The sequence below is a fragment of the Phyllopteryx taeniolatus genome, chromosome 15, assembly GCF_024500385.1.
Source record: "Phyllopteryx taeniolatus isolate TA_2022b chromosome 15, UOR_Ptae_1.2, whole genome shotgun sequence".
Classification (NCBI taxonomy): Eukaryota; Metazoa; Chordata; class Actinopteri; order Syngnathiformes; family Syngnathidae; genus Phyllopteryx; species Phyllopteryx taeniolatus.
Window position 1 is genome coordinate 14905148 of NC_084516.1, and position 25804 is coordinate 14930951.

Genomic DNA, 25804 nt, shown 5'->3' on the forward strand with positions numbered 1-25804 from the left:
GTGGAAATATACTGTAGGCCTATACCTTATATGACAAGAGGCAAACAAGGAGCAAAAATAGTCTTACAGTGGACCCCCTCTAATCGTGGGGAATAGGGACCGGGCCCGAACGTGAATCACTAAAATCCACAAAGAATCGACGCTCAGTATAATTGGCATGAAGGGAAAAAAGAAAATCGGAAAATAAAAATCTAATAAAAAATCGAATAAACGGGGGGTCAGGTCAAATAACAACTCCAAACAGTGAATATGCAGGGGTCCACTATTGTATACTACAGTGTATAAGACATAGCGACGAAATGGGCTACCATGCAAGACAACGGAAAACTATGGAAATGTAGGCTCATGCTGTGCCAGGTGAAAGAAAAACTAGGCGAAAATAAAGGTCTTATACTGTATGAGATGAACGAAAGCCTTGATGCAAATGTAGGCATATACCGTGTGAGACAAAAAGATGAATGTCAGGAGGGCATCAGAGGGTGTTCATCGTGTTGCGGACTAGAGCGTAAAACGCTCAATTAATTCATACAAGGATAGGATGCTAGCGCCTCGTTTTTCCTACCTACTGGCATCGAGGCAAGAATGACATCATATGACTGTGTCAGTGGGGGAGGGGAAGCTCACAGTGCTCGCTCCTCCTGCACAGAATGTGTCACACCGTCGAGTGGCAGGAAGCACCACTTTGGGCCTTTCAAAACACATCATGCCTGCCTTGTTAATAGCGTATAGTCGATTTGTGTCGCCTGGCGAATGAATCCATTTATGGCCCCGTTCACACAAAGGCCGGAAGGTGTGCACGGTTGCCAGGTGTGTCGAGGACTGCTAAGGAAGGCCCAATGAGGGACAGCCAGGTCGGTTAGCATCCTCATCGTTTATCATTCGCTTCCCGTTTCTCCATGCTTCCAAATTTGGACATGAATCTGAAAATCACAACCGAGTGATGCTTTTTTTTCCTTGAACACTGAATTCATGGCAATCCCTTCCGGCAGTAGACTTCATCAAAGACCTCGTCTTTTTTGTATATACTGCACCAGGACTAATGAAGTACTATTGACCTTACTTAATCCTACCTCATATATAGTTTCCACATGCACAAGCCTCACGTTATAATAGCATGCAATGAAATGCTAAAGGTCTATTACATGAAAACGGAGCTCATATTGACACCCTTATTAGATGTTCCCCGATTATTTCTTCCACTCTGTCTCTCCCACCTCCATCTGCCTCCCTCTCTCTCTCTTCTTCCTCTGCACCAGCTGCTGCTCCAGAGCCAGATTGTAGTGTCCCTTCACCACCACCACCACCACCACCACCCCCTCCAGCGACAGAGACAAAAGGCCTGATTCGGCTGCTGAACGCCCCCGTCCCCCCTTCTCTCCTTCCCCTCATGAATGTCCGTGAAGGTGGCGGCAGCGGCCAAAGGCGGAAAGGAGGCCCGGACTGGGAGTGAATCAGTGAAGCGGAGTGGGAAGAGGGGGAGGGGCAGGAGGAAGAAGATGGAGGCTGGAATGGCTGGGGTAAGACTGTAAGGCAGGTGCTGAGGCCTCGACAGGAAGACATCATCTGTCAAGTGTGGGGGGAAGAGCTGACTGGGTATGCAATATTTAGTTATATATTTGCATGTGCATGTTTGCGTGGACGCATGTATCCGTGTGGGCATGTGGTGGGGGATGGCATATGTTTGGTAACAATCCAGGCGAGGTAGGTGCATTGATATCCAGTATTTGCCCATGTTAGCCTTTCTCGGAGATGTTTAAAGTTCAAGAAAACTTTGGAAGGGACACGTAGGTGCGTGGACATCCAGTGTTTACCCATGCCACTGTTTCCTGGGGACAGACAGTTTAGAAAACCTACAGGTGCATGGGTACCCAGTGTTTGACTCTGCTACTATTTCTTGGAGATTGACAGTAGTTAGTTTAGGAAATTTGAATGAAAGTAAAGGATCAGTACTTGGTGTTCAGAGGACAAACATTGTGGAGGTATAGCATGAGGGCAAGTAAGTTGATTGAACCATTGCGTCTTCTTTCCGCTGTCATTAGTCCAATATCCAGACCAGCAATCATCGCCCATTATCTTCACTTCCTCAATATCCTCAATCTCACAGAAGCAAATGATTGTAATTTCCTTCACCGTTATTGCCATCTAAATACTACTGCGTATTTGCTTTGCTATCAGTAAAGGTGTCTGATCCTGTCAGCATCCATCTGAGCTTCATTTTCCATATGACACAAGTAAAAATGGTGAAGGCTGTCCTGGGAGTAGAGCATCCTGTCTCCTGTGTGCTCCTAAGGCCGCACTGCAAAGCCGGGCTTTATGTCGAGGCGAGCAGAACTAGCTGAAACCAGTTTGAGGCAGACGGGGCGCTGACAGGAACAATGCTGTCTCTGTGCTCCTCTGAGAGATATAGGCAGTATACTACGCCAATCCAATGGCGTCCGCTCGCATCTCGGCCGCCGGCTACCACGGAAAAAAGGGTCGACCCTGCGGCGGTTTGCTATGCGGCAAAGACTCACAGAAAAAGGAGCAGGGAGATTTGGGCAGGGGTGAGGGCGGGGGGTGGGGGGTTGGGGGGGTGGCTGGCTGCCTGGAAGTCTGTGAATCTGCAGCAAAGAAAAACACATAGGGCATGATCTATGTGTCTTGTTTGTATGTCTGTGTGCTGCCAGTGCTTCAGAGAATGACAAAAGAAAAGAGGATCCTTCCCAGGACCACCAGCACTTAGCGCAACCCTGGATGTAACCTGACCCTGACTTCTGGGCCTTTTGCGAAGAGGCAGGATTTGTTTTGCTGTTGTTGCTCCAGTCAGGGTGGGGTACATGGCTTTTTTAGAGTTAGCACTAGTGCAGTGAATGTTTATTGCAGGATGGGGAAAAAAGGAAAGGAGGAAGGTTTGGCTAGTGGCTGCAGAGGGACGAGACGAGGAGAGAGGGTGAGGAGTGGCTGATTTTCTTGCATGTTTCTATGACTAATCTTCATTTTTCTGACATGTGGTGATCTTGCAGTGTGTGAATGTGAGTTGGCAGCGACGCATGAGTCAGAAAGAGGTATCCTGTGTTGATAATTTGCCATATTTGTGTGTATTTAACATTCATTTTCAGCATCAGACGGCTCTGGCTTGCTGCTCCCACTAGGCCTCCCTCGCTCTCGCTCTCGCTCTCGCTCTGCTGTCGCAGCAGCCATTTTCACCTCCTTTCATTGCTCATCAGACCTTTTTTTCTCCACCCACTCTCTGCCATCACTGAAATCTCCCCCTCATCTGGATTGAGAAAGGCTTCTTAATGAAACTGAGACTAAATACATCCGCGTATGCAAATTGTGGTTGCCAGGCATATGGCGGCACGAGCAGAAGTGGTGTCGATGGAACCAGTCTAGCCTCACACCTTTCTATGCCTTTCGTCCCCAACAAGCATGATACCTACATAGTGCAGTACATATTTCACTGTAGTACATCCACTATGAAAAATGTAAGGTAGAGAAAATTGGATCTTGAAATGCACACGCATGAGCGGAATATGTTTTATCACTGTCCAATTAGAAGCATCTACAGAGGAACTTCAAAGGTGAAACAAAATCCGTCTGTGGACGCTGGGAAAATGTTTTTTTTTTTTTATTATTTAGAAACACTTTCCCCCAATGTTTTAAGTAACAATTTTACATTCTGGAAAATAATATTTAAAAAAAGAAAAAAAATAAGATAACCTCTGTAAAATAAACCCTTTGATGACGACAGTAAAGATGACGTACGTTTAGAGGGAGACTTACTGAAGACGAATTAAGAAGAAAAGCAATACTTCTTTCATTATTCATTATTGTTGTTTTAGACATATTGAACAAAGAGCCAGGACACAGACATGCCTACCATCAGTTCTGTTTTCAGTTCTGTGAGCATTTTAGGTAGCATCACTCCCCAAAAATAAGTTATGAATTTGACAACTTTCTAATATAAAAAATAAGAACAAAAATTCAGATAAAAAGAAAAATCGCATGACATTTGTAGACACGCGATATTATGGATCAAATGCAGTAGGCTTGATACTTTATTTGTAATTGTAGCAATGCAGCTAATCTCCTGAGCATCTGCATTGAATGCCATGAAAATGTCACATATCCTCACCACATAGTACAGGATGTGTTTCCCTGGTGTTATTAGTGATTATGCAATCATAATGACCTTGAAAATCATTTCAAGATTGTGTGAAAAGAACCACTTTGTTAGTCGTCGCGGTTTTTGTGAGGAAATGTCTATTCGAATCAAATTGTGAAATCTAGTCCATGGTTAATAAACATTGGAATTCATCTTGTTCAACCAAGAAAATCAATTACCATCAAACACAACATTTTGTGTGATTACAATTATCTCTTTTAGCGCCATGTGATCAGTCAATTGAATCCAATGAATATATTATTTTCTGCCACTTACAGGTGAGATCCTAATTAGAGTAGGGAAAGGAACATGGGAGATATGAAGACACCAGACTTTGACGACCTCCTTGCGGCGTTTGACATCCCCGACATGGTGGATCCTAAAGCTGCAATTGAATCTGGCCAGCAAGATGACCATGAAGACAAAGTCAAGCAAGCAAAGTGTGGGTCAACAATCACTGAAGATGTTGGTGTAAGTGTCATCGTCAAGAATATTAGAAATGTGGATACAGGTCCACATGTTGGAACCCTGCTAGAAAAGGATTTGCAGTTCCACTCCCAACCTAATTCTATAAGAATAGGCAATAAACTTCAAAATGGCTTCTTGACTTCCATGCCAACGGGGGTTCATTACACCAAAAATGAATGGAATCCGTCCAAGGCGGATGGAGAAGCAGTATGTAAGCAGTCGTCAACCTGCCATCAGTTCAGTCCCATCTCCAGCGCGGAGGAGTTTGAGGAGGACAAGACTGAAGTAGGTAATCCAACTAGGAAAAGGAGTGGACATTCACTTCTCAAGTCCATCACCAAGAAAGAGAAAGAGCCTTCTCAATATCCTGCATCCGTGGAGAAGGTCTCTAAGTCCAAAGCAAAGGACTTAAAATCAGATCAGAATAACAATCAAAATATCACTCTGGAAGTTTCCATGTTCAATAACACCCCTCAAACCAGTTTGTTTCAAGAGGAACCCAAGGAAACTTTTCCCTTTACACATAGCGAGGAGAATAATGAGCAAAGATCCCAAGTCCAGTCAAAGACCTGTGCAAAACTTTCTTCTTGTATAGCAGCCATTGCCGCTCTTAGCGCTAAAAAAGAAAGCCCTACAGGCTATATTTTAGATTCTCCTACTACACAGATGGACTCAAACCAAGACAATAAAAATTCCAGAGATCCGGGGAAGAAACATGAGCAGGAATCGGCATTGGAGTTGGCAAAGCGCCTGCTATTAGGGCCACCGGATAGTCCCTCTAGTGTCAATAGTGAGAGTAGCAGCACGGACACCCCACCGGTCATTCCAAAAGTCAGGATAAAAACAATCAAGACCTCTTCTGGACAGGTCAAGCGTACAATCACTCGAGTCGTCCCAGAATTGGATCTTGACAGAGTGAATAAAGAAGACCATTTTGGTAATGGCCTAACAGTCAAGGCCACCAGCGGTGCATTTTTTTCATCTCCCACAATGTCCTCTTTGCCAACAACGGTTGTCGCAACCCGCGGAGGGCCATCAATTGAAATAACTAAGCAGATGACCATTAAACCAGTAGCAACAGCTTTCCTGCCAGTCTCAGCTGTCAAGACAGCCGGTTCCCAAGTCATTAACCTGAAGCTGTCTAATAACACCACAGTTAAAGCAACTGTCATTCCAGCTGCCTCGGTACAAAGTGCCAGCAGTGCCATCCTTAAAGCGGCAAACGCCATGCAACGACAGACTGTCATGGTCCCTGCTTCCAGTCTGGCTAATGCCAAACTTGTACCAAAGGCAGTCCATTTTAGTAATCTTAATCTTCTCTCTAAAAATGCGTCCTCTACTGTCAGCGATTTCCAAAAAGCAATTTCGTCCTCCAAGCAATCCCAGCAACAGGAATCCCAACGACTTAAACAACAAGCACTTCTCAAAGGCCAGTCTTCGAAGAAACTCTCCAGGGTTCAAGTCTTCAGCAGCTCTCAAAGCTCTGTAGTTGATGCTTTTAATAAAGTCTTGAGTAGCATGAATCCCATTCCTGTATACGTCCCAAACCTCACTCCGCCAAGCTCAGCCTGTATTTCTCTTCCCTCTCGTGGCTACAAGTGCCTGGAGTGCGGAGATTCCTTTGCTCTCGAAAAGAGCCTGACCCAACACTATGAACGCCGCAGTGTGCGGATTGAGGTTACCTGCAACCACTGTTCAAAAAGTCTCATCTTTTACAACAAATGCAGTCTGCTGTCTCATGCTAGGGGCCACAAGGACAAAGGCTTTGTCATGCAGTGCTCACACCTAATCTTAAAACCCATCCCTGCAGACCAGATGATAATGACATCGCCCACAGACAGCATCTCCTCCACCTCTGATGCACAGGCTTTACCCGTTCAAACCACAGGAAAAGTTTCAAGTCGTGGGTCACAAAGTGGAATGATTTCAGATCCAAGCAGTGCTGCTCCTGAGGCAGCCATGCCCTTCGAGGATGATGCATCAAAGCTCTGCAGGCACAGTCTGAAGTGTTGGGAATGTCATGAAACATTCCAAGACGACAGCTCGCTAGCAACACATTATCAACAGGTCCTGGAGACCAGTGGGCAGGTATGGCACATGATGACATACAGTGAGCCCCCATTTATCACGGGGATATGTTCAAATCTGCACTATAGAGTGACCATATAAAAACATTTTTAATATGCTGTAGTTTGATGACTCCCACACACTTTCAAACACATTTAAATGTATTAAAACATGCTTAAACATATAAAAAAAATGTTTTTTAAATATTCCTTAGTGCCTGTTCTCACTCTCTTGCAGTCAAGAAATGGGAGACTATCATATAACATCACTATGAGGAAGCGAAAAGAAGACTCTTGCTCACACAGTCCTCCAAATAAGAGGCAAAGAGTGCTTGCTTCCAGCTGTTTTTTCTCACTCCCAGTTGAAGGTTGTTGTAAAACTGGCATACTAAACAAAGGACAATTAAACACAAAAATGTTCAACCAAACCATATAATCTCTTTTAACAAAGGTCTATCAGCTTAATGCCAACGTAAAATGCAAAACGCCAGAAACGGGCTAACAGAAATTAGCATAAATGTTATGGCAATTATAAACTTGAAAAAAAAAAATGCGACTTTAGCACAGACCAGAATAGCAACACAGAAGAGCATACAACAAAACTCACCGGCTTATATTCTCTGTGCTCTGTGGAACAACGACTACTTTGAGGACCTTTTCTGCATCTTTTCTTGCTGTTTATAATACTGCATGTCTTCCAGCAGACCTCATTGCTGCTCTGCATGTTGTGACACAACGTGGTACTACACTGAAGGCGAGTGACTCTAAATTTGGACTTGAAAACTAACGCTTAAAAAAATCGACACTATTGCAGTGGTGCGAACGAATAACCGCTATTACTAGCAGGGGTTCACTGTAAACTTAATATCATAAGCAGGGAAACTATTTAGGCAACACTGCAATATCCATCTTCTCTATCTTACCTTCTGTGTTCTATCAGAAAACTTGCACCGTGTGCCAAATGCTCCTCCCAAACCACTGCAGTTTGCTATCCCATCAACGAATCCACCAGCACAAGTCGCCATACGTTTGCCCTGAATGTGGCACGAGCTGTCGTTCTGTCCAATTCCAGTCCCACGTCACCAAGAACTGCCTGCACTACACCCGCAGAGTCGGCTACCGGTCAGTCTCTTGAATTGATATTCATTCATTTCAAGTCTCATTGTGGTAGACCAGTTATTTTCCAACACAACTCAAGTCTTGTTTATGCTGAACAAAATTATAAATACACTACTTTTGTTTTTGCTCCGATTTTCACGAGATGAACTAAGACTTTTGCTGCCCACAAAAGGCCAGTTTGATCAAATATTGCTCACAAATCAGTCTAAATCTGTGTTAGCATTTCTACTTTGCTGCGATAATGCCTCAATCTCACAGGTGTACAGGGTTGGGCATCGAGAATCGATAACTGATTGCAACCAAAACTAACATTCCGGTTCTCCAGGACTCGTTCAAATTTAAATATTTCGGTTCCCAGTTTCTATGTCTACTGTTCACCGACCCTCAAGAAGAAAGTGACGAAAACCAATGAAGAAGAACGTGCACGAAGACGTGCTTGTGCCCAATGGCGGCGGCAAACAAATGTGTTTCTTAACTTAGTTAAAATAAACGACCAGTCGCCTCAGTGCAACACTTGGAATAAGATTATATTGTGGAAAGGAGGCTTTCACGATGTGTAGAAGTCTGACGTGCTCCCTTCCGTTCTGAGCCGAAGCCTACACCGCGTGGAACTGAAGTGAATTCAATTGGGTGAGTGTGAAACAATAAAATACGTCTACGCCGACATTGAGGCAGCTAACAAGTCAAATGGTGGGTTGCACTCTTGCACTGATGGTTTTTAGCGTTTATTTTAGTCTTCCAACCAACATGAGAGCCGATGACAGACACAAATAAAATATAAACCATTTTACCACATGACAAAGAAAGTAGAAACAATTACATTACAAGCTTAACTCAAACTTAACAAATTAACTAACTAACTGAACTAAAACTTCGCCAAAGGTCAAACTAGCAACTTTACATCACAATGAATTGGGATAAAATTCCCATGAACATTGTCTCACAGTATCACAAACACTAACCTTGCGCCTCATCGGTGGGCAAGGAAACGAATCAACGTTTTACAGAGCATTGGGTTCCATTCATTACTCTTTTTTATGCTGTCTCATTTTATTTTCGTTTTCAACGGTGTCGTGTGAGGTTACCTTTTGTGCCAAAATGCTGCGTACTGGTGTGTACCCTTCAAAATAAAAGGCTTCAAGCTTAAAACAGGAAGTCAAGTTAAAACTTACACATATAAACCATTTGACGTGATAAAAGAATCACAAATATCCATCCATCCATTTTCTGAGCCGCTTCTCCTCAGTAGGGTCGCGGGCGTGCTGGAGCCTATCCCAGCTATCATCGGGCAGGAGGCGGGGTACACCTTGAACTGGTTGCCAGCCAATCGCAGGGTACATACAAACAAACAACCAGTCACACTCACGTTCACACCTACGGGCAATTTAGAGTTGTCAATTAACCTAGCATGCATGTTTTTGGGATGTGGGAGGAAACCGGAGTGCCCGGAGAAAACCCACGCAGGCACGGGGAGAACATGCAAACTCCACACAGGCGGGGCCGGGGATTGAACCCCGGTCCTCAGAACCGTGAGGCGCTCTAACCAGTCGCCCACCGTGCTGCCGAATCACAAATCAATTTTTTAATAATGCTTTATTTAACTTTTAGCTGAAACGTTAAGAAATTAGTATTCAGTCAAGTGGGTTAGTTCCACACACATTGCCTTTTACTCGTGCTCACAGGTTATCAAGAACCCTGAGTCAAATGTTCATTTTGGTCTATGCTGCGGGCTGCTAAGAAAATAGATGTTCATAATTTGTACACTCCTTATTTAAACCATGCAAACATTTTGGACCCAGCCTCCTAAAAGAATTGGAATCAGGACCGGAGTCGCTCAAATTCAAACGATGCCCAAGCCTACAGGCGTAGAATATCAAAATGCAAATTAGTTAGTTAGAACTCTCAATGCCATGAGGTACATTAGACCGCAATTACGGTTTCTGTAATCTGTAGTTTTTGAAGGGAGTAGGTGATTGGCCTACTGCCCAAACGCAGCACATGGTATTCCTAAGCGGTCTCCCATCCAAGTACTAACCAGGACCAACCCGAGATTGGACGAGATCCGGGAGCATGTGGGGATTGGGCCGGCAAAATGCAAATTAGACAGCATGACTTCCAGGCCACTATAACGTGCAGTCTCATTGAAATGATCTCTGACAGTGTTGTAGCAGCTGTCGGTGTAGCAAGTCTCAAACGATCTTGGAGGTGAAGATGCAGGATGCGGACTGGGCTGTTGTGACTATACGTGGTCTGCGTTTGTGAGGCTGGCTGGATGCACTACCCAATTTTCTGAAACACCTTCGCAGACTGCTTCCGGTAGAGAAATGAGCATTCATTTCACGGGCAACAGCTCTGGTGGACATTTTAGAGTGGGCAGTCTAAGGTGACTAGCATCTTGATGTGCCACCGCATCTGTGAGGTGGATGAATTATTATAGAGAAGTGCTCACTAACACAGATTTAGACACATTTCTGAACAATATTTGAGAGAAAGAGTTTTTGTGTACATAGAAAACTGTTCAATCTTTGAATTCAGCTCATGAAAAATGGAAGCAAACTCAAGCGTTCTTATAGTGTAGTTATTCCTTTAGTTAGTTAGTTAGTTAGTTACAGTATTACACCTTATTTTATCCAGGTAAGGTAATTGAGAAAAAATTCTCATTTGCAATGCTGACCTGGAAAAATGCAGTGCAAGTCTGATTTTCACTAACTCATAATTTTTTTTATTCTCTGTCCTGTCACCACCCATTAGCTGCATCCACTGTAGTGTGATCTTCGCTGATGTCGCAACTCTGAAGTCGCACATCCAGACTACACACTGTGAGATCTTCTATAAATGTCCGCTTTGTCCCATGGCCTTCAAGTCTGCGCCCGCAACACACTCGCATGCGTACACACAACATCCTGGACTGAAAGCAGGCGAGCCCAAGTGAGTCCAGATAAAGGCCGCATAGGTCAAAACCGTTGAACATTATCCGCAAAGTGTTCTACTGCAATGAAATCGACACAGAGAGAAAATGTCAAATATCAACAGTGCCATGTAATTTAGCTTTGAGGAATTGGCCACGGCCACTGCAACTTGATATCCTCAACCGATTCTCAGCAAATTGTCCTTTCTGCTTCACCATTTGAAGGCTTTGTGGGTTTTAGACATGGTAGATTAACTTGGTTGTTTTTGTTCCATATGGAAACCACTGACTTAAAAAGCTCCTCATTAGCAGGTATAACGAATTGAGTGGAATTATCAAATCCTGTACAGTGGACCCCCACTATTGACGCGGGATAAGGAACGTTAATAGAACGTTAATAGAGAAAATCTGCTGATAATTGACGCCCATTATAACTGCATTGATTCATTTATTTTTTTAACCCCCCCAGAATCTTGAATAAGCAGGGATACACCGTCAATACATTTTTGGGGGATTGATTCCCAAAACAATAAAAAAAAAAGAAAAAAAAAAAAGAAACCAAAATTAAAAATAATCCATGAACAGCTGAATGGGGGGAACACTGGATTTGAAAAATTCAATGAACAATGTCATTTATTTTTGTTAAGGACAATGTATTTCTTCTATTCGACAGGCTTATATACAAGTGTTCCATGTGTGATACTGTATTCACCCTGCAGTCTCTGCTCTACTCACACTTTGACCAGCATGTTGTCAATCACAAAGTTCCTGTCTTCAAATGCCCTGACTGCTCCATGCACTATGCACAGAAACAGCTCATGCTGGACCACACAAAGGTATGACCTACTGTAAATATTTTATACACAAATCTATTAGATAAATTAATCACACCTCAGTTCAATTCAAGAAATTCCAATTTGCCAGGCCATCCATGGAACTTTGAAAACCATTGATGGTCCACCAAACTTGGGGCTCAACCTCCCTCTCAGCACCAAGCCTACAAATTCAAACAGCACCAACAATGGCCCCAGTAACAACAACAAAGATGGAGTAATGGCCAATGGACAGAACAAGGGCGGAAATAAGGCTGCACCTTCATCGCCCAAAAACCTCAGCAAAAGCAGTTCAGAGGAGCTTAAGGATCCTAATGGTTCAGGGTATACTTGTGGAGAATGCAACACCGTCATCACTTCAAGGGAGGTGTTTGTGGCACACGTGAAACGGGAACATGGCAAGGTAAATGTCTGAAACCATTCCGGAAACATCGGGCATTTTAAGTTGGGTAAGACGGTAAAGGATAATGTGTGCTAAACTCACACTCTTCCAATCTCCCATTAGATACTGAAGAAGCACCCATGCCGACAGTGCGACAAGTCCTTCAGTTCTACCCACAGTCTTTGTCGACACAATCGCCTCAAACATAAGGTAGTGCGCAAAGTCCACACCTGCCCGTGAGTACAAGCTATCATATACTCAAAATGATTTGTAAAGTTATTAATATTATTAATATTAGTAATTTAGTGTTTGACTGTTTATCCTGTTCAATAACGGAGTGGTTGCCACGTGAACAGCCAGATAACGTTTGCACCACTTGGCCGAACGGTGAAACCTGTCCCTGTTCCGGATCACCAACGCAGCAGGTTATGCATGGCGGGAATTTCCAGCTTTTGCAAATAATCACAGAGTTCATTAGGCGCGGTGTACAAAATCCGCACTCCAATTCCGCTTTGATAGAGTGAGTCATATTGTGTATCAAGGGGTTCAAATAGAGGGCAAGGCAAATTCCACAATGCAAGCTTCCGTTCATGACCGTGGACAGCAACGGCCCCACCCAGTCCGTTTGGCAACACAAGGCCTCTGATGTAAACATCCAGTAGCTGGTAAAGTCAGGCCTTCAAAATAAAAGCAGCCCAGCTGTTGCCGCAAGCGGCTCTGCTCAGCCTCCTCCTCAAGTCAAAAACGTGATTGGCGACTAGTCGACATTACGCTATTAGACATCATAGCGGAGAAGTAAAGTCGACTAGTCAACGCGTCTTTACAACTCTTGCTCGAAAAAAAAACTTGTGGTCTCGTAAGTCAAGGTACTACTTCATAAATAACAGAGTGAAGCGAGAGAGATTTGACAAGTTCAGTTGTAGTAAGACCAAAATGGGATTCTCTAGTAGACAAAAAGTAAACAGGGGGGGGGGGTGTCATTGTGTATTTATTGCACTTTAACAGGCACTGCCCGGCTCTCAGTCAGCCGTTCACAAAGAGAGTGCTGCTGGATCAGCACATTCAGTTGATGCATGGCGGCTCAGAGGAGAAGACTGCAACCTCTGATACCAGGGATGATTTGTCAGATAAGAAATTGGTACGGAAATAAAAGTTTATTTGTACTACACGTTTGTACTGACGCCTAAGATACCTTTCTAATGTCCTTCACAGACTGTCAGTCCCAAGAGGAAGAACAAAGAAGATGAGGGGTCTCCAGGGTTAAACCTCAGGAATTTGGACTTGCAGCCCTTGAAGAGGCTCAAGGTGAACATTCCCAAAGTTCACCGGTGCGCCGTCTGCGGCTTCACCACCGAGGACGTCGCCGCCTTCCACAAGCACATCCCCCAGCACAAGTCGGACGGCTCGTCCTACCAGTGCCAGGAGTGCGGCCTGTGCTACACTTCGCCCCGCTCCAAGGCCCGACACCTCTTCATCGTGCATCGGCTGAAGGTGCAAGGTCTCAACCGATTCAGGGGTAAGGATGACGACGAGAGCCAACGGGAGAACCAAGCGGACGTTATGGCGGACAATGATGACGGGACGCCAAACACCAAATGCAAAGTGTGTGGGAAGCTGTTTGAGACGGAGGGGAACCTGAACACTCACATGAGGACGCACGGCATGGCGTTCATCAAGGCCAAAAGACTCAGTTCGGCAGAGAAATAAAACGATTCCACTGTAGTAAAAACGTTTCATCTTATGTACTGTAGTTGTCACAATCAACTTACATGGTCCTACAAAATACTGCAATATACATATATTCTATGTACTGTTCACACAGCACATGTAAGATACAGTATATGAGTCACTTTGTTTTTAATTGAACAAAAGTAGTTTTTGTACCACGTTTTTAAAGACTTGAATTGATTTTTTTTATAGAAGAGCATTTTATTTGAAATGGTTTCCACTGTTGTGTAGAGCTACATAATGTATGGCTGTAGTGTTCTGTCATTGTGAGATTCTCCACGTGAACACAGGTATTTTTAAAATCTGACATTTTCTACACCTTTTGGTCTTTCATCCACTGACGTGTTTCAGGAGAATTCCGTTTTTCACTTTTTGTTGGCTGGTCCCCATTAAACAATGCCACAATTTTGTGCTACCGTCTTACTTTTACTAATATTTATTTGATACGAGAACACATCCTGTGACGACAGCAAACAGCCTTTGTGTGGAAAATCTAACTTTTTTTTTTTTTTTTTTTTTTTAAATACCTGTGTATGAGTGGACTTAGCTTTTCAGTCAAAGTTATTCTTGTTCATTGGTACTTCGAAGAATGTAAATGTGGCTGTTACATTGAAAAACAAAGCTAAACATAAACTTTCCAGGATGCTTTGAATTGCCGACTTTGCAATGGGCACACATATCGATAAGCTGTAGGGCAGAAGGGAAGCTACTTTTTGGCCATAAGACATTCGTCTCTCGCTGTAAAACTGCATGTGAGAAGCAGTCTGTGAATTGTTTATTAGAATGTTGTCTGTTGCTGCTACTGTTGCTGCTGATTTTTATTTTATTAGAAATTTGGATCCTTGCGTATAACATTGATGTTTATGTCAATAAAAAAGTGAAAGCAAGGCAAGGGATGACATCGTCAACTTCTAGCATGACGGTAGAATTTATTTATTTGAATTTTGAAAACTGAAAACGCAAAAAAAAAAAAACTCGACCGTGAAGGTTTTTAGAACAAGCTCTCCCTCTAGTGGTCAAGGCTGAACTGTACTAATTTGTAAATATTATTAACCCTTTTATTGCAAAAGGTTGAAATACTTTTTTTCTTCAATAACTTTTTTTATTTTTGTTAATACAGTATTTCCAAATATTACGTAACTTTCCTATTTATTAATATTACTATATAATAACAATAATTCAAATTTAATTTGTTTTAAATAAATTCTTTTGACATGACTAGTTTTTTACTTAGAACTTTATTTTAAACTGAAAATTTCAAAAGAATATCAATATATACATTTTCGTTCTCATTTCCACTATACCACAGCCAAATTACCTTTGTACGACATCAACGTAACCTGAGTATGTACGCGACACATTCGCTATCGTCTCTGATATCACTTAGGATATATGTGACTCACGCTAACACAGTAGAAAAATCACAACTAAAGAAAATATTTGCAAACAATAACCCAAAAAAGGGAACAATTACCTTTACTATTGTGACTGGTCAATTGTCATGTGACGACGTATTTTTACTGAATTAGTTCACTGTGTGCAATTCCTATTTATGATGCAGACATCATGAGTTCAAACAAATATTTACACAATATATGGCGCTCGCGTCATAACCACGAATCGTCCAATGTCGAGACGGTCGCAAACCAACTGCCCCCTGTACTTACATTGCTGAGAGATCCCTTTTCTACTACCATTATGTGAGGCATGTGGCATCCATATTGACTTAAGTCTGAGTTACCAAATATGGTTCCTAAGCCTGTAAAGGTCTACCGACAGGAAAACATTACTAATTAAAAATAAATCAGTGGCAGGCCTATTATGACAGAACGGTAATGTTTAGGAAATTAATCACCTTGAGCAAGAGTCATCTTTTGTGAAGCAAAGGCGCTAATCGTGTTGATCCCGCAATGATGTAGCGACACGCTAGATCTTTTTTGTTCACATCCTGTGTAATCGAATCCTTTGCACACCTGATGTGGAAAAGCAGGTGTGATTGAGTCACAGTTGCCAAGGTAGTTCTTCAACCCCCCCACTTTAAATATCCGCTACTGTAAAAAGATGTAGGCACTTCTATAATGGCCCTTGGTTGGGTGAGTTTGTTTCTTTTAGCAGGTTTAACTTCAAGGGCACTCCTGAAGACAACACAGTCGTTGCCCAACTTGCCCGTATCCCAAAAATGTGCGATGGATACCAATACTTTCTTATGGGAAATAAGACAGGACAAGCCCAAGGAATACGCTGTTCGCAGTAAGTGGTGTATTTCTTTTTTCATTACACTTGCAGTGTTTTTTTTTTTTTTGTTGTTTTTTTTTTCTCCCCATACGGGAGAAAAAAATAAGAAAAAAGGTATTATATACCTCAAATATAGACGTGCTGTCATTGACGTGTACATGAAAATGTGGTCTTGATTGAAGACCACAGCATTTGAGCGGCTCCAATTACCGGAGACAAATACCTTGTGTGTTTTTTGGACATACTTGGCAAATAAAGATGATTCTGATTCTGATTTTACTTTTACGATTTTTGGCCACAACCCATCAAAAGGGAGCTATGTAGTATGGAAGACCAAGAGTGCCAAAGATAAATATAGAAATAAATACATAAATAAATAAATGTGCCATGAATTATTGAATTCTTTTGGTATTTAATTATTTCAATATTTATTGGAATATACTATTTTGAATAAAACAAACGTATTTATTTGAAATTAAGGTAAGTAACGAGCACGTTACAGATGTATATTACTATAGTAAAAAATAAGTGTGGCTGTGGAAAAAACATTTTAAGATTGATATTAATGTCAATTTACGGGTCAGAAAGTTAAGCCACTCATGTGTTGCACAGTTACTCTAGGGGCCAACAGAGGGCAACCACACAGTTTCTAATGGGATAGTAAGGAGGTGAACGGCACTCCCTCCCAGACTAAGTTGAACTAAATCGGTTTCAAATGTAAACTGTAATGATGTGTTTTTTGTTGTTGTTGTTTTTTGTTTTTTTTTCAGTGTATGATGCTTTTGGGAAACAGGGTAGCAATGTTGAAGGAGGTAATGCAAACCAGCCTGGCCAGCTGCAGCAGTGTCGCTCTGCCCATAATCCTTCCTTCTCTGGACAGTACTGCCAAGTGTTTCTCAAGCAGGTGAGGACAAATGATGCAAACTACAGTGAATCAAATACCACCTTGATTGAAAGATTTTTTTTTTTTAATGAATTAATGTATTTTTTTTATTTACAGGGAACCATCCAGTATTTTGTGGGTATCTGTGTCCCAGACTCTTGCGATGAAGAGGAGGTGCAAACGTTGGTGCTGTACGGTCAGTTTATTTAAAGCGATGGTGAACTATATACATAATAATAATAATAATCCATTTATTCTCGCTTAACAGATACATTTAAGATGGGGCACAGATCCCTCATACAGCAATTACCTTCTATTCTGGTCAATGAGTCCACTCAGGAGATGTTTATGACTCACTGCTTGTCTAACAGCATTGCCCCTGATGCATCAGATGTCGCATGCCTGTAAGAGGACTTTATCATATATTGAATGTAACCTTTCAGCTTCACTGAGCCTCTTTTTTATTGCAGGTTGGTAGTTTGCACAATGCTGGCGATTCCCCTTGCGGCCACACTGTTGTTGGCTATAGTCACGTGGCAACGGAACCGAGCGGTGATGCCAACTACAGAGGCCGTCTGTTTAAGCACTGGCCTCAACCAGTACGGCACCCTGAAGACCAATGGTTCTATGGGCGGCGAAGTGAGTGGTAGTACAACAGAGGCAAATAGTAAGTACAAAGTACTGTACTGGCCAAAAGGCTAGAGCCAGCATTTGGTTATGACTAGAAAGCAAAGCTGGGCAGTAGCAGCGTTACAAGTAGTTGCGCTACTACTAGTTGAACAACTACCACTAAAAGCTATGATGATGAGCAGCGTGATGTGCAATGCTCTCTCATTTACTAAATAAAAGTAGGGCTGCGTTTCACAATAAAAACGAGTAAATAAAAAGAGAACTTAACTTAAGAAACAAGAAAAACTTAAGAAAAAAAGTTTGAATCGCCTCTTTTTTGTTTGGTATTTTGACACAACAACGAAGTCAAACATATTTATTTCAATTTAACAAATCTTAACAACTGAACCGTTTTAGAGGTTATGTTTGTTCAAAACCTTTGTTTTGATTCATAATGGCATTTCACATATATCACTTTTAATAAGTGCTCCCAATGGGAACTTCCCACTGATAAGTACAAACAAGAATGACACGGATCATTCCATTTAAGCACGGTTTGTTCCAAATGTTCTCTTGCTTCATCTGTCATTTTCTGATATTTCTTTGTCTTTTACTAAACTTCTTTTTTGGCTATCGTGTGGGTCCATATGGGACTGTTTCTGGGTCTGGACGCGAACTGCGGTCCACCGTTTAGTGACCTTTTTTAAACAATGTCGCCACAATCGACCAAGCCAGAGTGAGCTGTTTAGCTCCTTCGCTCGCTAGCTAGTTAGCGCCCAGGCTAGCAAACGTAATGAAGAGTTAACTTTCCCTAAAGTGTCCCAGTTTTGTGACTCTACGGATCCAAAGCCGTTTCGCCAGCGGCTCGCTGCGTCGTGAGTGTTATGTGATAATGATATGAAAAGCACTTCAGCAAAACACACACACACACAAACGTACGTACGTAAGCAATGATGTGCGTCTGAGCGTCAATGGATGCAGATTGACCATGTTTTATGTGTCCCTCCTCGTTTTTGTGCGTCTCAGACGTGGGACACACATGAAACGAGATCTCTGCATACATGACCACTCTACGATGCTTTTTTATTTTATTTTTTTAAATCTTGTGATACGGCTTAATGGTTTTATTCTTATTATGCCAAAATGACTCCTGTTCCAAGAACCAAATTTGGCAACCAAAGGCCAAGACTCCCACCCTTGTCCAGTGGCCAGCCCACATTTGCCCCCCAGAGGGAACGGGTCTGGACCCGTGTCCCCTGCCCTGTCAAGGTATGATACCCAAGTTTGGTTGCCTTCATATTCTTCCGAATCACTATTTGTCTTGGACAATTTTGCCCTGGGAGACCCGAGCGGGGGCATATAGCCCATCACAAAATAGTTCCTAGGATCAGTTTAACCTCTCCACTGAATTAAACTGGTAATTCACAGATGGAGCATCTATATCAGTGGCTCCCTGGTGAGGTATTCTAGCCATTTAGAAACACAAGGAGACCTTTAGTCAGATCTAGGACACACTGGAAGGACTATGTCTCAAAGGTGGCCTGGAAGCATCTCGCCGTCCAAATAAAAACTTGAATGGGTTCCTCCTTAGACTGCATTCTGGCGGAGATAGGGTTCCCTAGTTGGTTTGTCCTCAGGAGTTTTCTGAATCACTCTTGGTCCTGTTAGGATGGAATATTTTCCACTTGAGAGAGGACAGTACACTCATATCTGGAATACTGTCTCCTCCCAAGGACAAATCAAAATCTTACAGCCTGTTCTTTTCATCTCCATACACACATAGCATTTTGCTATGATTTGCAATGTCTAAGCCAGTTCTGACTACTTCTCATCAACATTCGGGGTGGAGGAAAAATACTATAGAAGGAAGGGAAAGACATGAGAAAAGAGAGAATGCCCTGGATTCTGCATGTGTGTGGTCCACATTCTCCCAGCGCTGGCATGGCCACTGTTCGTATTCAATTGTGGACTGTCCTTGAAGACTCCTGGATTCATTTCCCAGCTGTCACACTGAAGGAACCCAGGAGGAATTTGCCCTGTAAAAGGGCCAATCCTAACAATCCATGACTAATTTACCTCGGGAAACCCTGGCAGGGGCATATAGCCCTGGACAATATAGCTTTGAGGAGCATTCAAACCACTCCACCACATTAAGGTGGTGATATGCAGAGTTGAGTTGGTTTGGGCACGTATAAATGGGAGGAGACCTTAGGGCACATCTAAGACACGCTGGAAGTGCTATGTCTCAAAGCTAGTCTAGAAATACCTCGTTTTGTGAACAGAAAATTGAATAGGTTCTTCCTTAGACCATGCACGCTGCATGAAATTCGACTCCCTACTGTAGTTGGTTTGACTTCATAGGAGTCTTCTGTCTCACTCTTGGTCTAGGATGAATTTGCCTTGGAAAAAACTCGCAGGGGCACATAGCCCCACAAAACATACACTTTTTCCTCAGATCACTCAAAACCCATCATCGCATTAAGATGGCTGATTTAGTTGACGTTGATTGGGTATCAACCTCAGTTGTCTCCATGCAGACGTTTTTTTGGGCATGTACAGCCGGGAGGAGCTCTCAGGACAGAGCTAGGACATGCTGGAGGGACGAGATCTGGAATGCCCTGCTGTCCTCCTTGTGGAGCTGGTGTAGGTGGACAGAAGTGGGGAGGGAGCCTCCCTGCTCATACTGCTGCTGAGCGGAGGATAATGAATGAAAGCTGGTTGCCTAAGATTTTTTTATAGTGCACTGTATAATGCACATATTCTGTTGCCTCATTGGGTCATGTCTCCCACAGACAGCAGCAGGCATGGATCTTCGTGTTTTCCCAAAAGCTGCGTATACCAGTGCCTCCAGGCCTTCTCCCTTCAGATGACGAGCCGGGGTATCTTCAGCACCTCCTCAGGTTTCCCCGAAGACGGCTACTGCTCCTTGAATGGCATCCGCATCCTCAGCCTGTTATGGATCATGTGCGGACATTCTGCACAATTCCCTGTGATAAATAACCTGGGTACAAATGAGCTAAACCTTGCCTTACGAGACTTGTAGGTTCATTCTCAATTGGGTCGTTTAAATGATAATATCATTCGCAGATAACTACAAAGACTGGAAGAAAACAGTAGAAAGAAGCCCTCTTTATGTGTTTTCTCTCAGTGGGCCTGTTTTTCTGGCTGTAGATACCTTCCTACTGCTGGGGTGAGACTACAGCTGCATTCCAGAAAACTGAGAAGTCGGAAATTGTGACCTCAGACTAGGAAAACGGAGATTCAGAAATCTTGCGTTGGTTGGTTGTCACTTTGCAAAGATCTGAGCGAGATATTCCCGACATCCCAGGAGCCTTGAATGCAACACAAACAACATAAAAACAAAAAGACTGAAGAAAAATATTGTTTCGAATCCTTGAGCATTTTTTGTCTTTCAGGGGTCTACTTAGCGCCAGGTCTCTACTGGGCTCCATCCAAAGTGCTGAAGACAAGCTGAGTCCTGGTCTGGTGGTAGCCTACCTCTTCAGGAGGTTCAAAAGGTTATCTCTTGGTGCTGTGATCGAAAGTCATCATTGAAACGCAACACGTGAACTGTCTTTTTCCGTTTTTCCGAGACAGGATCCAGCCGCTGCATATCTTTGTAATGTGTCTCACCGTTGGCCTTATCTCTCTGGTCCACTGGGGTCCTTACTGGTTTCCATTCATAGACAACTTGATGGATTGCAAAACGTACTGGTGGGGGAACTTGTTATTGATTAGCAATCTCCTCCCTGTCCATGAGATAGTAAGGTCAACCAGTAGCTCCTAAAGATTCTCATTTTTATCTTGAAATAGTTGTTCATAGGAACCCAACCTCTCTGCAGTGTGTTCCCTGGACGTGGTACCTCTCTTTGGACTTCCAGTGTTATGCCACCACTCCCCTACTGGTCTATTTCTACAGATTGTATGTCCAAACTATTTAATGCATAATTCAAAGATCAAAACGGCACTCAGCTTATCTACTGCGTCCTCCGCCAGGAATAGAGGTGTCTTTGCAGCCATGGCAGGAGGCCTCCTGTTGATGACTACGTTGGCTGGTTCTTTAGTCACGGGACTCATGCAGCTGCCCGTCTTCCAGCCATCTACGCTGTAAGACCGCGTGACCATAATCCGGTTCTGATGCTTTTCGAGGCAAACACATGAAAGTGATACAGGTTTAGCTTCTGATGAAATTCAGCTCTCAACTCAACTCAACTCAACCAGGTTTTACAAAGAAGTATTGGAGCCGCATTGATAAGAAAAAAAGGATAATTGGGAGAGAAATTAATCGTAAAATTACAAATGTACATTCAGAATTTTCAGACAATTAAGTTGTCATTTTCCGAGAATGAAGTCCGCATTTTTCAAGAATAATTTTGTAATATTACAAGAACAAAGATATAATTTAAGGCTGAATAAAGTTGTAATATTAGGAAGAAATCTTGGATTTTTAAAATTTGTATTCTTTGAGAATAACATTGCTTTTTTTAGATTAAATGTTTAATATCCATCCATCCATCCATTTTCGGAGCCGCTTCTCCTCACTAGGGTCACATGCATGCTGGAGCCTATCCCAGCTAACTCCAGGCGAGAGGCGGGGTACAACCCTGAACTGGTCGCCAGCCAAATGCAGGGCACATGTAAACAACCATTCGCGCGCACATTTACCCCTACGGGCAATTTAAAGTCTTCAATGAACATACCATGCATGCTTTTGGGATGTGGTTGGAAACCGGAGTACCCGGCGAAAACCCACACAGACACATGGAGAACATGCAAACTCCACACAGGCGAGCCCGGATTTGAACCCGGGTCCTCAGAACTGTGAGACAGACGTGCTAACCAGACAGTCACCATGCTGCTCTGTGAGATTGAAGTTCTAATTCTTTAGAATTATGACTTTCAAGAATATAATAATATATAGATTAAAAAAAAGTATATATTTGATAAAAATTACTACAATAGACACGCTGACATTTACCCGCTCAAATGACTACTTTAATCTATGAATTTCTTTTTTTCGTAATATTGCAACATTATTCTCGTAACGTTGCTTGCAATGTTTTACCTATGAATAAACTGTATTAACTGTCGTCATTTATCTATGTTCTAGGACATCAGAGAACTATGTCCTGTATTATTATGTGAAGCCCCACACCAGATATGGACCGTTTTTAATAGGAATCTTAACCGGAATATACCTGTCGACTAAAAAAGGCCAACTCTTAAAGCATAAGGTTGAAATCGTCTCCTGCACTATTAAATGCCAAATCTACCGTCTCTGCCATCGCACTCACATGCTTGTGTTGTGTTGCTGCTCCAGTGGCAGGCGGTGCTTGGTTGGTTGTGTTGTCTGTCAGTCTTGGCGGCGTTGATAGGATTGGCCTACGCCCTGCGGGGGATCCCTGCGCACCCTTCCCTGCCGCATGCTCTCTACCAGGGACTGCACAGACCGATCTGGGGTCTGGCCATCACCTGGATCATCCTGGCCTGCGAGGAGGGCTACGGAGGTACAAGACGAGCAGATGCTTGAATCGGTTTGCTAAAATTATCATAATGACGCAAGCCGCAACGGTTGCATCAACATGCACTTCGGACCTGGCATTGTCCCGCTTCAGCCAGTTGTGTCTGAAAGGGTCAGTAGGATAAATCGCGGCTCTGCTCTTATGCTTCTGAAGTGCCAATCTACTGAGAATGCAGTGTGAAAAGTCATTGCGCTAGTTTTTTCTTGTAAAATTATGACAGGCTACTGTATTCTTGTCATATATAATGACGTTATAATGACTATTCTGGCGTTGGTTTTTTAAAAATATTAAATAATACAAAAACAGTAAACATTACAACTTCATTTTTGTAATATGATGACTTTGTTCTTGTAGACCACTTCTTTTTTGTCCTTAAAATTGTGGCATTATTTTTGCAATGATTTTCCATTGTAATCATAAAATTACAATGGAAAATTAAGATTTTCCCCCATAACATTACAATGTTTTGTTAGTTTTTCTTGTGAAAAATTACGAATTTGTTCTCGTAAAATTAAGATGTCACATGATGACTTTCTGGGTATTTCCACCTGCAACTTTTCCACTTCTTATTCTCGTAAAATGAGGACTTCAGATCTCGTACTAACTATGAATGCAGTTAGAAAGGGGCCACTAATATCATTGTGAAAGTCATAATATGATGACTTTTTCCTCCCATAAAATGATGGCTTGAAAGTACATCTTTTTCGTAACAATTATGACTTCCTTCTTGTGAATTATGTATTTTTTGGGCCATAAACATAATGACTTTGTTCTTGTCATTAGGCCACTTTGTTTGCATAAAGTGTTTTTTTTTTTACGAATTATGAATTGAGTCTGGTGGTATGATGATTTTTCTGCGCAATATTCTTTTAATATTCTTTCTAACAAAGTTACAACCTAACCTATTCCCTTTTTCAAAATCAGAATTGTATAACCTATTTCTCATGTCATGGTTACGTCATTCTCTTGAACCAGGAGTGCATTGTAAAAGGGGCTCGTGACCCCCTTCCAAAAGATTACACACACTGGAGAAAAAACAACAAAAGAAAATACAAAAAAAACAATAATTGTATTGAAAAATAAACAATTGAACTTTAGGGCTACAATAGAATAGATTATTAATTGAGTGTTACCAACAAAGATATGTACCTTTAATAAGTTTAGTTTCTATTAATGTTACCAGTTATACATCAGTTACCTTGGAAAACAATAATGAGTGACATAATGTACGTAGAATGGATGGTCATTATATCCCACGAGCCTGCTTTATCAACATTTCTCTCCTTCTGCAGGCTTTATCAATAGCCTCTTGTCATTCTCTCTGTGGGTCCCACTGGCCAGAATCAGTTTCGCCTGCTACTTGATCCATCCTGTCTACATCCTGGTCTACACCGGACTACAAGAGACACCCATCCACTACACGGACATCAACTTTGTGAGCTCTGTGCTACTTTGTACCGTCTGCTGTATTAGTGACTTGAACGGTTGCAGTGTACTGTATGTCTGGATGTTGTTGGTCTTCTTTAGATGTACCTGTTCCTGGGACACCTGGTGCTCACACTTGGGACGAGCGTGGTCTTAACAGTTCTGGTCGAGAAGCCCTACGTCCTCCTCAAATGGAACCGTAAAGACGACCCACCTCAACAATGATTAAAGCCATCAATCAACTACCAATCTTGTTATTTTGTGTCGTAAGCTTTAAACATTTCTGTCATTCCACCAATAAACAAGCCACTTTTTTTTTTTTTTTTTTTTTTTTGTGCAAGGTTGTTTTGGTTGGTTTGTTACCAGGATTACGCAAAAATATTCAATTCATTGTTACTACACACATTCATTCAGTTGTTACACTCTGCTTGCATTGGGGCATTATCACATTATGTATTCTTGTATGTCCCCTATAACATTATGCTTTTATTTTGTTTTAATCCCACGTGTTTGGGTTTTATCTCATAAAATTAAGAGATTATGAAATTACAATTTTATTTTTGTAATATGCCTTTTTTCTCTGAATATTACGACGTAATTCTCGCAAATTTATGTATTTTGGTAGTAAAAATTAACCCTTTTTTCTCATGATGACCTTTTTCTCAGAATATTATTACTTTATTCTCATAAAATTTGTTGAATATTGACTTTCTTCCATACGAAATATTACTTCATTCTCGTGATATGACGACTTTTACCTCATAAACTTGGGACCTTATTTATGTAAAGATTTCCCACCCATCGCTCCATCCATCCATTTTCTGTGCCGCTTATCCTCACAAGGGTCGCGGGCATGCTGGAGCCTATACCAGCTATCTTTGGGCAAGAGTCCGGGTATAACTTGAACTGGTCGCCAGCCAATCGCAGGGCACATAAAAACAAACAACCTTTGGGACTCACATTCATGCCTACGGGCAATTTAGAGTCTTCAATTAACCTATCATGCAAGTTTTTGGAATGTGGGAGGAAACCGGAGAAAACCCACGCAGGCACGGGGAGAACATGCAAACTCCACACAGGCAAACTGGATTTGAACCCCAGTTCTCAGAACTGAGAGGCAAATGTGCTAAGCAGTCGTCCACCATTTTCCACCCAAAACATGATAATTTTATTCTCACAAAACATTTTTTAAAAAGAACTACAATGCCATAGTTTTATCTCATAAAATTAGGAGATTATGGAATTACGATTTTATTCTTAACGCATGATGGCTTTTAGTACGACTTCTTAAAATCACATCTTTTGTCTGAAATATTACAATTTTGTTGTAAGTCAAAAACTTGTTCTCATATATTTCTCATGCAGTACTGTAGTATATAATAATTTCTGATGAATAATGACTTTTTCTTACAATATTATGACTTAACACTACATATTTTAAAATCTATGACTCTATTTTCAAATTCTAAATACTGTACTTTT

General features: G+C 42.0%; 2 protein-coding genes across 5 annotated transcripts; both read left to right on the plus strand.

Annotated features, from left to right (window-relative positions):
* Positions 1-1302: 1302 nt before the first annotated feature.
* Positions 1303-14535, plus strand: znf532 (zinc finger protein 532). Of its 3 annotated transcripts, none has more exons than XM_061747368.1 (9): positions 1303-1593; positions 4423-6700; positions 7619-7800; positions 10549-10725; positions 11379-11541; positions 11630-11941; positions 12044-12156; positions 12926-13058; positions 13133-14535. In XM_061747368.1, the coding sequence occupies exons 2-9, from the start codon at positions 4454-4456 to the stop codon at positions 13625-13627; spliced, it is 3822 nt and encodes a 1273-aa protein (XP_061603352.1). In that variant the 5' UTR covers positions 1303-1593; positions 4423-4453; the 3' UTR covers positions 13628-14535. The 3 variants fall into 3 exon arrangements, with proteins under 3 accessions (XP_061603352.1, XP_061603351.1, XP_061603353.1); XM_061747367.1 differs by lacking the exon at positions 1303-1593 and adding an exon at positions 2581-2929; XM_061747369.1 differs by lacking the exons at positions 1303-1593; positions 12926-13058 and adding an exon at positions 2581-2929 and having other exon boundaries at positions 13133-13318.
* A 1183-nt stretch (positions 14536-15718) lies between these two features.
* Positions 15719-24571, plus strand: oacyl (O-acyltransferase like). 2 transcript variants are annotated; one of them, XM_061747710.1, is made up of 15 exons: positions 15719-15898; positions 16654-16787; positions 16884-16962; positions 17035-17170; positions 17237-17433; positions 20168-20380; positions 20463-20565; positions 20792-20893; positions 20973-21138; positions 21218-21297; positions 21372-21482; positions 22486-22609; positions 22696-22882; positions 24190-24332; positions 24425-24571. In XM_061747710.1, the coding sequence occupies exons 1-15, from the start codon at positions 15727-15729 to the stop codon at positions 24545-24547; spliced, it is 2070 nt and encodes a 689-aa protein (XP_061603694.1). In that variant the 5' UTR covers positions 15719-15726; the 3' UTR covers positions 24548-24571. The 2 variants fall into 2 exon arrangements, with proteins under 2 accessions (XP_061603694.1, XP_061603693.1); XM_061747709.1 differs by having other exon boundaries at positions 24190-24571.
* Positions 24572-25804: the final 1233 nt, after the last annotated feature.